At 40.4% G+C, this 13961-nt stretch overlaps 1 protein-coding gene across 2 annotated transcripts in view; it reads left to right on the top strand.

The window, feature by feature from the left end:
- The window catches only part of LOC115476519 (kinesin-like protein KIF19), a 128067-nt gene extending 118196 nt beyond the window's left edge, over window positions 1-9871 (top strand). For both annotated transcript variants that reach the window (XM_030212933.1, XM_030212934.1), the window contains 4 exons: window positions 440-931; window positions 2583-2760; window positions 4009-4116; window positions 8188-9871. In XM_030212933.1, coding sequence (XP_030068793.1) covers window positions 440-931; window positions 2583-2760; window positions 4009-4116; window positions 8188-8300 — 891 coding nt within the window. In that variant the 3' untranslated portion in view covers window positions 8301-9871. The remainder of the gene's footprint in view (window positions 1-439; window positions 932-2582; window positions 2761-4008; window positions 4117-8187) is intronic.
- The last annotated feature ends 4090 nt before the right edge of the window (window positions 9872-13961 follow it).

Here is a 13961-nt window from a genome sequence, read left to right as displayed (position 1 = left end):
CACTGTAAAATCTCCAAACACTTTTACCATCTGTCAGCAAGCCAACTTATACATTTAGGTTTATAGAATATATGTATGGCTTTAAACATTTTTATATATACTTATTTATTTATCTATTCATTCATTCGTTTAAAGCATTTGATGTACTGCTCCTCATATAAAACATAGAAGAAGTTTACAATCAAAACTTATATGTTTAAAATTTATATGATTTTAGACTATATGACAATTGAGCTTAAATGCAGTAAGCACTGAATTCTCATGGTTTCTTGGTTAATGACACTGAATTCATCCTGTCTTCTGTTTTTCCTTCTAGTTTCTTTTGTTATACTCATATATTCAGTCATTTGGTGTTCTGCTATTCCTTCTTGAGTTCATCAGAGTAAAGAGTTGATGATGCTGAATGGCTAAATAATGTCATTGTTTTGCTCTTTTCCAGAATCATCCAGACATTGCCCTAAAGGAAATGATGCACAGCCTTCATTCTGTAACCTTAGTGAACTCAGGCAGTAGGCAATCTAATGTACACTCTCCAGTTCCCTATTTGAGCCCTAAGGCTTTAGAGGAAATTGCAGTCAGTACCAAAAGTATTGCCCTCATTGCAGCCCAGAGACGATCAAGGGCTCAGATATTGGAATCTTCCCATGGGCTAGAAAGAGAGAAGGGAGACAGCTTGACCTCAGAGCACTTCTTGGAGGAGGATGTAATGGAGTCAAAGTATGTGCAATCCAGCTTCACACCGGATCCAAAAATGAAAGGTGCTGTGAGTTTGGAGAGCCTCTTAGCAGACCCACAGAAGAAGGCTGGAGTCAGGAAAATTTTACTGCAACCCAAATCGAGGCAAGAACTAAAGGAAAGATTCAGGGAAAAGTCTTTGGAGAGGAAAGCCAGAAAAAAAAGGTCCCATTCCTTTGAAGCACTCTCTCAAGCGGTAACTACTGCATTTACTTCTTATTCATTACTGTAAATAATGTGAATCAGAACATTCAAGGAAATGGTCTGCTTAATCCATCTGTCAACTGAAGTTCCATTGCTCCTGATGGGAGATTGATTGTTAAATGCGGCACGTAATGGATTTAATTGGCTCAAGCATACAGGTTTGCTATTATATCTAATTCCTGATCTAAAAGCACTGTTAACGTGCTTCATTTTGGGTGTTCCAACATAATATTAACAATTCATGCCTAACCTGAAGACAAACTCTATGCTTTTGCTTGGGGCACCTTTCCACAGGAATTAAGGAGATTAAATTGTGCTAAATTATTCCTTTATTAATTATTAATACTTATGTATGCATTGTTGTATTAGAAAATGACTTCAAAGTCTGGCCCTGATTGCTTGAAAACTAGTGTATTTGTAATACCCTGCAGTGATTTCTTATAAACTTGCATAGTTTTCTTTTACATAGCAAAATGCTTACTCATCTGAACAGAACACAAGAGTTGATTAGTCAAGGATAAGACAGGTGAGGTAGGATGATCAGATGAGAGACACAATAAATGGCAGAAAGTTAAGGAAATGCTTGCTAGTATGGTCTAATATTCTGAACTTTGCTTGTGGTGGTAGGGTTAAAAAAAACAGAAATAGAAAGTAGGAAAAGATATGGAATGAAAGAGAATTGTGCTATACAAATGTGGGAGCCTCCATATAATATGCAATGTGTGTTTTCATGGCTCATCCACAATAAGCAAGACCTTATCCCAGTTATGTCATCCAAAATATCATCCAGGTTGCAAGACGGAAAGGATATATTTTTGATCTGGAGGTTTAACGCATGTATTGTTTTGTTGATGTTTAATTTTAGCATTTACATAGTGTCCTAAACCAGGGTGCTTTATAATGTAGAGGTACAATGAGTTCCTTTCTAAGTGGGTACCTGAGATGGTGGGAAATAGATTTGCCCAAGATCACAGTGTGTATCAATGGCAGAAACAGTATTTCAGCTTAGGTTGTCTAGAGTTTCCAGCCCATTATTTAACCACTAGGCCCTAAGTCAGCAACATTGTTTGGCTACCTGCCCAAGAAATCTGTAGTATCTTCCAAGTCCCAAGAAGATGTTGCTATGCCTGATAAAATCATACCTCCTCCTGAGGAATGGGATGGTGAGAGAGATGGCAATGAAAGCCAGGCCTGTCTCCAGGAAGGAGGTCATTAAGTGAAACCTGCTGCCAATAAGCTCTATGTTTTGTCCCATACAGTTCTGGCTAGCACACCATTCCTCATGCCCATGGCACCAAGAACAATTTCAAACCTTGGGGGCAGTAAGATTAGCAGAATTGTCTCATGAAATTTGAAAATACCTAAGTTACAGCACTGTATAGGTGGTAGAAGCAGTATGCCAGTCAGAGTGTTCTTATATGCTATCATGTGGCACATGTGCTAGGCATTGCCAACCCTTCACTGAGCCATCACTTCACTCTTGGTTGATTTCAGAACTAACAGTATCACTAATGTGGGATGTGGGGTTGCTCTTGCAAATCTCCCAGAGACCGCCAAGTGTAAAATAAGATTATCTCAATTTTAATAGTGATGGAAGAAACTTTTTAAAGCTGAAACATGTATGTGATATGTTTGTCTTTCAGTTCCCAAAAACAAAGCCTCAGAATTCTCCCAGACGCAAACTGAACAGTGTTCCCGATCACAGGCAGCTACTTCCTGGTCAGAACTCCAAATTTTTCCTGCGATCCAAAGTCATAAGCAATCTGTCCCACAGTACACCAGCTGCTACAAAGTTGAAATTCCCTGTTAGCCACCATGAAGGTAGGAGCCAAGTGCCATCTGTATTATGTCATCAGGATTCTTGATTGTTAATGCATTATAACTGTGGTTTCTTATAGCATGTCTATAACATATATATATAATGTGTTATCCTGTTTTACTATGTAAGCCATATTGAACCATTCTATATCATTTTATTAACCCGTTTTACTATGTAAGCCGCATTGAGCCTGCTATTGAGTGGGATAGTGCGCGGTACAAATTTACAAATATATATATATATAAATCTTTTGACCCAGGGGCTTGTGTGCTAGAGTGAAGTAGGTGGCATCAGCAGTTCAGGCCAGGAAGGGGAAAGGAAGAGGAAGTAGCTTTGGCATTCAACATAGACCAAGGGATGAGTAAGCAGGGTCAATGTCCCACACAGGCCACAGACAAAGAGATGTTTCTTCTCAACAGCCAGGCCCTAGAAAAAGAGGACGGTTATGTAAAGCACTGAAGATGGGTAGCTGGAGAGAAATTTGGTGTAACCCTTTCTGCACCTCCAGTCCAGTACCTTTTTATTTTCTCAGAAAATTGTCCCTGTATCCTCTCATAAATATATAGATGTGTATATTGTAAGAAATGTTGTAAGTCAAAAATCTAATTTAAATACTGTATTTACTAAAGAAGACTTGGAAGGTGGAGGTAATGAGAATAATTTAGGAAATGACAAAGTGGACATCTCAGAAGTAGAGACACCTTCTCATGTCACATAGATATTTTGAGAACTTCAATATCATTAAAAAACAGATGTGTCTTATAAAAGAAGGGCCCAATATTCAAGGAAGTTATGCTCATAAATTAGCCTCTTAGAAAATTTATTAGGGCTGATTGAATAAGTTTATACTCAAAATTTCACTAAACTCCTAATTTTAGGAGGCAGCAGGAGTGGATTTAGGGCAGGGAAAAAAACTTAGGAGCTTAGCACTGGTTTCAGCTCTAGGTTTGTAAATCTAGGCAAACAGATTGCAGGCCTAAATTTAAAAGTATAATCTTTAAGCTCCTAAATTAAGTTGAATTTTCAGATTAGAACTTGTGCTCCTAAGTTTGGCTGAAAAGAGGGCACAAATGTAGGAACCTAATTTAGGAGCATAAATTTAGGAGTTTAGCTTTTTTTTTTCTGAATGTTGGGCCCATTTTGAATTAATTTGTGTTATTATTGGTTAAGATGCAGATTACTGGGTACACTTTTCCAAAGCCAAAAATGAAGGTTTCTTTCTCTTGTTTAATTCTTTTGACCTTAAATAGGTGAAGCTCCGTTACAGGTCCTAGAGATCACCAGTACCCCACCAAGCACTGTCCAGCAGAGCAATGCAAGCCAAAACAGAGGACAAACCCTGTATAAACAGGTCAAAGGTCAGCATTGAAAACCCTAAAAGAGAGATTGTTTAAAGCAGGGATGGGCAATTATGGTCCTTGAGGTCCACAGCTCAGTCAGGTTTTCAAGATTTCCATAATGAGTATGGATGAGATTGTTTTGCATGTCCTGCTTCCGTTGTATGCAGGTAGATCTCATGCATATTCATTGTGGAAATCTTGAAAATCTGACTGGGTTGTGGCCCTCGAGGCCTGTGGTTGCCCCATCCCTGGTTTAGAGCATAGTTATGGGCTGAGCTGTATGGCTAGTTTTATTGAGTAGACAGTTTTCAGTTGTGGTGGATGTGAGTCTGGGTGGGTTGGTGTTATAGTGGTTAAAACTATGATTCTTATGTTGGTTTTTATGTGTTGATTTTATGTTATCAAACAGCTTAAGATGATTTATAGAGAAAATCGATAAACTGAATTGAATAAAGGCTGCCCTTCTCATCCTCCAAATGCTGATAACACTATATTTAGAGCTTCTATTCTTAAAAACATAAGAACATAAGTGTTGCCATACTGGCACAGACCGAAGGTCCATCAAGCCCAGTATCCTGTTTCCAGCAGTGGCCAATCCAGGTCTCAAGTACCTGGCAAGATCCCAATAGAGTAAAAATGTTTATAAATTGTAGGTGTTTATTTTCCAGCTAATTATATGTTCTTTAAGAGGACAGAATATCAGTGATTATCAATGTTTTCTTTCTACAGGCACTACTGCCGAGTACCTATTTCAGTTGAACCAAGTTTGCATCACTTTTACTTGTCAATGCAGAAAAGGCACAAAAACTGAATGGAGGATACTCCATACGCCAGGGAAAGGGTGTGAAAGTACTAGAGGAAGTGATGTTTCCTTAGCATCCCTACCAGACCAGAAACTGTGGGTTATGCCTGTCAGCCAGAAGATGGAGATGGAGAAACAGAGTAGTTCTGTGTGATTCACCCCATAAGGCTACTCTGCAGCCACACAATGCTCAGTGTTTCTCTGTGTCCAGTAGATACAATGGATGGACCATGCAGCTCCTGACTCAGTTGGAGAGCTCGGAGTCAAGAGAACAGAGCGGTCCCACTTTTGGGATTTGAGCTTCATAAAAAAAGAAAAAAAATCTGTCCAAAGTTGCTTGGAATATGTCAACACATTACCAACCTCTGTCCCAAATTATCACCCTTGAAACAAAGGCACTAATATAAGTAAACTCTTACAATGAACAGAATGAAAAAAAAGGAGACCCTATCCTCTTCCATTTAGGTAAAATCTGTTGGTGGTCCGCCAACAATCTTTTCATTTTGCAAATATACCACAACATATACCACAACATAATTGTTTCTGTGATTTAGCCACTGTCAATCTTGCTGTATTAAAGCATTGCTTAGCCAACAGTTTTTGATCCCTTCCAAGTCCAGGAATTGGCTTATTAAAAAGAAATTTCTGGGTCCCATGGTATCAAATGCCCAACCCATTGCTGCACTCTGACCTGTCCAGCTTTCCAAACAAGCTTTTACCTTGTGCCAGGACCACCAAATATGACCCATATTTCTACAATCATCACACATGCACCAGCATACAGGTGATGCAGTAACATACATATGATGGGATCTAACAGGAGTTAAATACCAATGATACAAGACCTTCATGCAATTCTCCTGTATATTGACTGCTGATGAGACTCTCACTGACACAGCCTCCTTGGCTACCCAGTCCTCATCTTCGTATCAAGTCCCCAATTCAGTCTTCCACCTCTGATGGTAGCTAGACTTTAGGTAGACCATCCCTCAAATGACAGTACAAGCAAGAAATTAGGAATTTTGTACTTATGAAGTCTTCAGAAACACCTTCCAGAAAGGTTTCATTGTCAAACAGCTTTGTTTTAAATTCCTTGGAAGAGAGAAAATGAATCAGTTGATAATAGGCATAAAGATCCTGTTGAGGAAGATGAAAAGTCCTTGACAGATCCTCAATAGTACTACTACTACTACTTATCATTTCTATAGCAATACAAGGCATACGCAGCGCTGTACACCATACACAAAAAGACAGTCCCTTCTCAAAGAGCTTACAATCTAAATAAGACAGGTAACAGACAGAACAATTAAGGGTATCTTTATTAAGTTATCGGCAATACAATTATCAAATGCCTCACACAACAAAAGGACAGGGCAAGTGAGTAGTGGTTAGGAGTCAAAAGCAGTGGTAAAGAGGTGAGCTTTAAGTTTGGACTTGAAAACAGCCAAAGACTGGGCTAGACGTACAGGCTCGGGAAGTAACAAATTTCTCTTCATCAACTAGGTTCCCCTAATATTCAAAGCCCCTACTCCTCCATCTACTAAATACAGAAGGACCACAGCTTGGAGAAAAGAAGAGATTAAAAGTAATAGGAGAAAAATTGGCTAACTGAAAATCTTATGTTTTGTCCATGCTTTCCCAGTGAGCAAAGATATTCCAAATAGCTGGGCAAGGCCCTATATCTCTAAGGAAGCCACAATAACTAGCCCAACAGTAACCTCCCACCCACCATGTCTAGTCTTCAAAGAGATAGAGCATGCATTTTTTCTTTCCATTTGTGGTGTTCCTTACCTGAATATAGTATTCTAGTTTTTGCACTTATCTTCTACTCCTTCCTGTTGGGTTTGAGATTTTCTTTACATGCCTTCTGTATATAACAAAAGAGAGGGAACGAAGTACAAACTAAAGTCCAAACAAAAAAAACAGCACCACGGGCCTTTAAAAATGGAACACAGTTCTTTAATGAATGAGCCTTGACAAAAAGACCCGACACGGGATGACATTTGGATACAGAAAGTGAAAGTGCCTTGGTGCTTTGTAGCTTTTACTATATGAGACGTGGGGACCCCTGACGCAGGTGCTAGTCACCGAAACACGGCCCGTGTCGGGTCTTTTTGTCAAGTCTCATTCATTAAAGAACTGTGTTCCATTTTTAAAGGCCCGTGGTGCTTTACATGCCTTCTATCATTCCAGTCTTTGGATTGTTGCTGTTTGTTGTAAGAATACCTTCTGGTGTTATCTCTGATCTGTTCTCTAGTTTCATTTCTACACTGTGATACTTCCAGCTTTCCTACCTTTGGAGTTAGCTCTGATTTAGCTTCAAGCTTAAAGTCCCACTGTACTTGGGAAATGCTTTGCTGCTACATGCCATAGACTGTCGACTAGTCTGGGAGTACGCTAAGGAAGGAGAAATTGTCTTACCTAATAATTTTCTCTTCTTTAGTCCTATCAGACCAGTCCAGAAACCCACTCTAGTTGAATGTTATTGTACTTACTTCCACTCTGGATTGTTCTCCTATTATCATTTTACAATCTGAACTGCTGCTATTTGGAATTTTCTCAAACAATTTCTGTCAGATTCCAAGTAGCTCCTGACCCAGTTGGAGAACTTGGTGTCAGTAGAGTAAAGTAGTTTCTGATTGTGGTAGTCTCTGCTGCAGTTGAACAACTGTATGCCAGTAGATTACAATACTACCGTGTTAATATAGATATTTGAGGAAAGCAACCTTTGACATAAAGCATGAACATGAGCTCCATTGCTTGGTCATTCGAAATGCTGACTATTCTATAGCTGCATGATGCCCTTATGGGACAAATTAAAAAGAACTACTTTGTTTCTCTGTCTCCATCTGCTGGCTGACAGACATAACCCAGTTTCTGGACTGGTCTGGTAGGACCAAAGGAAAAGAAAATTAATAGATGAACATAATTTCTCCTTCTTGCTGTTTTGAGAAGGAATCAAGCCATAGTTTATGATAAAAGAGCACAAATATTTTTACTATCTTTTTATGTTGGGGTTTTCAAGTCTTCCGTTCTATCCATTTTCATAGAAACACTTTTTTTGTGCTCATGAAGATTTCATGTTGCACAAATTAGTGTGCTAACCTTCGTGGGGTTTTTAAAATTGTATGTAGGACATATTAAGGATCCTTGGTCTTGTGCCCTATAGTTTCCTGGTTGGGAAACCCTATTTTACATCATTAGTACTACTCCTTGTTATCACTTTGAAGTAGAGATATTTTTAAAATGTTTAATGCAAATTTTGATTAAAATATATTTTCCCACAGGACCAGCAGAAAGTGTAAATAATTCTAGCCTGATTCATCCTGGGATTCGGAAGAAACGGCCAAGCATAAGCATACAGAGTCAAACCAAACCAGAGAACAGAAAGCGAAAGTGACAGAGGGAGGCTGTAGGCTTTCTTTTGTTTACGCATTCTGTCAATAAGAAAGAGACAGAAGAGGAAACAGGCACTGCCAGCTTGCCAGCTATCAGAGCACCGCTTACCTTGAAGCTCAGAAAGAAAGCAGGTCTACAGTGCAAAGGAAATCATACTCCTTTACCCTTAAAAACTACTCAAGCCTTTCACTAGAGAGGACAGAGTATTCCTGCTTACAGATGAACAAACTTATTGCAAAGAAACCTAGAATATGTTCAAGTATCTAACTGTACATGTTAGGTTCTTGGCAAATTACAATTAGGCTTTCGTGTATGTTTAAGTGAGAAAACAGTTGGGGTTTATATTTTGAAAGGGATGGGTATGTGATATCTGATGAAGGAGCACTGAAATTCAAAGGGGTTGCTTGGGGTGAAAGGCCTTGGGGTTAAATAGTCTTTCTGCAAGTCAATGTTTAATCCTCCCCAAATTTCTTTCAGTAGTATAGTGATTAGCACCTCTGCCACAAAGAGGTGCTCATGTATTCTGTTATTGTTAAGATAAAATAATGGTCCCATGTGAATAAAATTAACATGGAACATTTTTGGTTATTCCAAGACTGAAAGACTTGGGGGAGAGTACTTCTGAGCCATGTTAGCATGAGCACAAACCTGAACTCAGGTTTAGACCAAGTGTTTGTTTTTGGTCCTAGGGATTTAGCTGGGATGATTTCTGTACCACGTATGAGGCTGGGATGGAAAGAGAGCCCCATGTTATTTACTGTAATTGTAACCATTCTAATGAAGAGATTTTCTAGCTTTCCATGCTTTAATACTGTAATTCCTAATAGCTAGGAAACATTTTAACACATGGAAAGTTATTTTTCCCCGGAAAGTGTCATTAGTTGATCAATGGCTGATTTCTTCTTTTCATTTTGATGCCACCTGTATAAAATGTTACTGTCTAGAGAGGTTCTGATTTTGTAGGCTCAAACTAGAGGAAATAGCAATTCTACATTATAATTAGTACTAGAAGAAACTGTCAATCCAACTCATCCTGTCTTTCTCAAAAATCTCTTAAATATTTAAATGGGTTGCTGTAGGATCATTCCACCTCCTACCCCTTCATGTGGTTCTAACATTCCAACAGTCCAGTCCCTGGACTCACTCAGATAAACCATTTTGATCGTCATCTGTTACAAACCTTGATCTAACATGGTCCCTGAGATAGTAACTTACTTGGTAAGTTGCTAGAAGTTCAATAAAATTGCTTATTCATGTTTATGTGCCAACTGTGATCTACATCTTAACTGCCATTTGCTTTTTTCTGTCACAAACAGAGGCTAGTGTTACACTTTTCTTTTTAACTTTTGGTTCATTTGCTTGCTGTTGATCAGAATGTTTTTGGTGCTTCTATCTGTATACTGAACCATACTTCTAGAAGTAGAATTAAAAGGTCTATATGATAGGCATAAATACATCGTTGTTTCTCTTTTGCAATCTTAATATTTTCAAACTGTTTTTCACTAACTTAAAATTTTATTAATATTGTTATTCAGAGCTTCTGAACATCTCTATTTTGTTATCCTTTACTGTGGAAAGAATGAATATGATAAAATATAAAATTGCTGATGGTTAAACAGTGGTCTTTCACGGATGGATTTCATTTGTCTATCAATTTTGAATTGTATTGGAATATTCCCATAGGCAAAAACTAATTTTCATACCTTGTTGCATTAATGGTAAAGGATAAAGGGTCATGGATTTGATATACTGCCTTTCTGTGCTGGTATATCAAATCCATGACCCTTTATTCTATATAATACATGTAAACAAACGTGGTTTACATGCATTATACGCAGGTACTTTTATGTGCTGAAGTATTAAAAGTTCCAAATAATCTTCCAAACCTTCAGTTTGAAGATAGAAAACCTAAAAGATGGATGCTCTCTAAGTCCCTGCAGTGTGCAGAACCCGAATATTTCCAAGGTGAGGGGAGTGTGGTAGCCGTGTTAGTCCACTCTTAAGGTTATCAATAGAAATCAAACAAAATAAAACATGGAAAAGAAAATAAGATGATACCTTTTTTTATTGGACATAACTTAATACATTTCTTGATTAGCTTTCGAAGGTTGCCCTTCTTCGTCAGATCGGAAATAAGCAAATGTGCTAGCTGACAGTGTATATAAGTGATAACATTCAAGCATTACTATGACAGTCTGACAGGGTGGGAGGATGGGGGTGGGTAGGAAGTATGCATGGGGACATAAAAGCATATCATTGATATTCTAACAGGGTGGGTGTGGATAGGTGAGGGGAGGGTGATCAACAGAGACATACAGCTTTATGGTTTATAATGGGTTAGGAACCCCAGATCCTTGTTAAGTCCTTTCTGTTGGGTGTTAAAATATTCAATCATTCTGACTTCAAAGGTCTTACGTTCTTGTATGGTTTTAAAGTTACCTTTCAGGATTCTCACTGTGAAGTCACTGGTACAGTGTCCTGGGGTTCTGGGGTTCCTAGCCCATTATAAACCATAAAGTTGTATTTCTCGCCACTCCTCATCTATCCACACCCATCCTGTTAGAATATCAATGATATGCTTTGATGTCCCCATGCAAACCTCCTACCCACCCCCATCCTCCCACCCTGTCAGACTGTCATAGTAATGCTTGAATGTTTTCACTTATATACACTGTCAGCTAGCACATTTGCTTATTTCCGATCTGACGAAGAAGGGCAACCTTCGAAAGCTAATCAAGAAATGTATTAAGTTATGTCCAATAAAAAAGGTATCATCTTATTTTCTTTTCCATGTTTTATTTTGTTTGATTTCTATTGATAACAAGATGAGGGGAAAATGTGCTTACACCCAAGTGGTACAAAAGTCTAATGGTATACATAATGAAAGAGGAATTGAGAAAACTGGAAAACAATCTTAAAATGAGAAAAAGCATAAAATTATGATTTGGGATGCAGAAACCCCTTCCTCTTTGTCCCTTCAGACCAGTACAGAAGTGTGGGTTTACCTCATCCTGCCAGTAGATGGAGATTGAGAAGTATTAGAAGAAAGTCTTCTCTTATAAAAGGGACCTGTACAGTCTGCACTTAGCTAGTATTCTTCAGTCTCCAGCAGAGACAGAAGGTGTGCAGTCTGGATTAGTCTTGATGAGCGAGGATTTAGAAAACTGACTCAAGTTGAGAGTGTTGTTATCCTTGGCCCCTGGATTTTTTAAAAAAATCCATTGTGAATGGACCAGATCAATCACCTCCCCCCAAACATTGGAGGATCCCTTCCCATACTTTTGGGAGAGGGACCTTGAGTGCCTGCAGCCTAGTGGAAGCAACCAAGTAGGCACAAAATAGATAACTAAAGCACTGAAAAAAAAAGGGGAAGAAAGAAACTGAGGAGGGCAAACATCACAAGGTAGCCAGAAGCTCACAAGCAAGGGCTGTGGGGAAGGGGGGGGGGGGGGGGGGGGGGGGGGTAAAGCAATAGTGTGCTTTGGCCCATTTTTTACTAGAGAACAAGAGAGGTCTCACAGTTGGAGCCATAGGAGGACCACATGCACATGGCATCACAGAGAGCACATCCACTCTGCAGCTATTACTTCACCCACATTCTTCCCAGACCATGCCCCTGGCAAAAACTACACTAAATGTATACAAGACGCCTGCTGTAGAAAAATCAGAGCAGATCAGTCATAGGTACAAATGAGTCTTTACTGTAGAATATCAACACAATCAAATGCCCGATACAGGCCATGTTTCGCCCAAAGGGGCTGCATCAGGGGCTATAAAATAATAATAAACAAAATTACAAATATAAAAAAACAAGTATAAAAACTAGGGTTACTATATTCGCAGAGAGAAAAAGAGGACACAAAAACTAAAATGCCACCCCGCCCCAGCCCTCCCCCACCACACAGTCACCTTGACCCCCTCCCCCAAGAAAGCCAGATTCTATAAGCAGTGAAAATACTGACAAAAAATACAAAATTAGGAAAGATGTACATTACTAAAAAAGCAAACATCCATGAATGGCATGTCCCCCTTTCCTTTCCCTCCCATCCACGAACAGCTTGCCCCCTTTTCTCCCTCCCATCCACAAGCACCTTGTCCCTTCTCTCCCTGCTATCCACGAGCAGGTTGCTCCCTTCTCCCCCGCCCCCTCCTAGGCCTACGTAATGGTTAAAGGGTGTCTTAGTGAATTTTCAAAATGTCTGACTGCAGAATGAATGAGAATGGCAATGTAAACAGGAGCTTGACCATGCAAGATTAAAAATACTAAAGAACAATCTCTGCAGGAGTATAACGCATGCTAGGGTGTCCCTATAAGCAGCTCCTCCAAATAACACACATTGCGATTTATAATAAACTAGGATAAAAGGCCCGTTTCGGAAACCAATGAAACGGGCGCTAGCAAGGTATTGCCTTTCTGCAATTAATGTTTTGAAAGGGATTGTTAGGCTACATGTGTTCTCACCCTCCCTCCCTCCCTCCGAGTTGCAGGGCCGTCTCCCCCTCCCTGCCTCCGTCCGAGTTCCAGGGTTGTCCCCTCCCTCCCAGTTCCAGGGTCTCCCCTCCCTCCAAGTTCCAGAGTCCCCCTTCCCTTCCTCCCTCCAAGTTCCAGGGTCCCCCCTCTTCCTCCCTCCCTCCCAGTTCCAGGGTCCCCCTCCCTCTGAGTTCCAGGGTCCTCCCCGCCTCCCTCCGAGTTGCAGCAGCTGTTGATACTCCTTACTTTTTTAATGGCCGTCGTTCTCTTAGGTCCGTGATGCGTTTGATGTAACATTTCGTGGCGTACCAATGGGTGAGCGATGCGATTCGGCGAGTGTCAGTGCTCCGCCCTCGACATCATCCCATTGTGACGCGAGGACGAGGCAGACACTCATGGGCAAACAGCGATCTACACAACTACAGCTTCAGGCTTCTGGCTTCATTAGAAAGTTGGAGGTGCGTTTTATATAGAGAGATTACTACCCTGTTTCCCCGAAAGTAAGACATCCCCCGAAAATAAGACCTAGTAGAGGTTTTCCTGAATTGGTAGATATAAGGCCTCCCCCGAAAGTAAGACCTAGCAAATTTTTGTTTGAAAGCAGGGCCGCCGAGTGCTGGACAAGGCTGCCCCCGGGCCCCCCCCCTCCATCCACCCTCTGTCGCTCCCGGAACTAACCTTAAACGCCTCCTTTCACATTCGCAGCAAGCAGCAGCAGGGCAGACCTCTCCTTCCTTCCGTGCCCCGCCCTCGCGGACGTTACGTCAGGCGAGGGCGGGACACGGAAGGAAGGAGTGGCCTGCCCTGCTGCTACTTGCTGCGAAGGTGAAAGGAGGCGTTTAAGGTTAGTTCCGGGAGCGACGGAGGGCGGGCGGGCCAACCCCGATCCAACCCCAATGTTTCCCCGAAAAATAAGACAGCCCCTGAAAATAAGACCTAGCGCATTTTTGGGGGCAAAAATTAATATAAGACAGTGCCTTATTTTTGGGGAAACACGGTACTCAACCTATGAAAAGTTATTCATTAATTATACTTCCTCTGTGTACATCCGTATGCTGCACAAGCTGGCATATTAGAAAATATAAGTGAGAAGAGATTAAATAAAAATGCTACCAGCACTAAAGAACTACAACATGGATGCAGCAGCTCATAGGTTGGTTTGCTTTGTTTGGAGTGTACGTGGAAGACGGC

Source organism: Microcaecilia unicolor, chromosome 8, assembly GCF_901765095.1.
Source record: "Microcaecilia unicolor chromosome 8, aMicUni1.1, whole genome shotgun sequence".
In the NCBI taxonomy this organism is placed as follows: Eukaryota; Metazoa; Chordata; class Amphibia; order Gymnophiona; family Siphonopidae; genus Microcaecilia; species Microcaecilia unicolor.
This window is presented reverse-complemented; position numbering and strand designations above follow the sequence as displayed.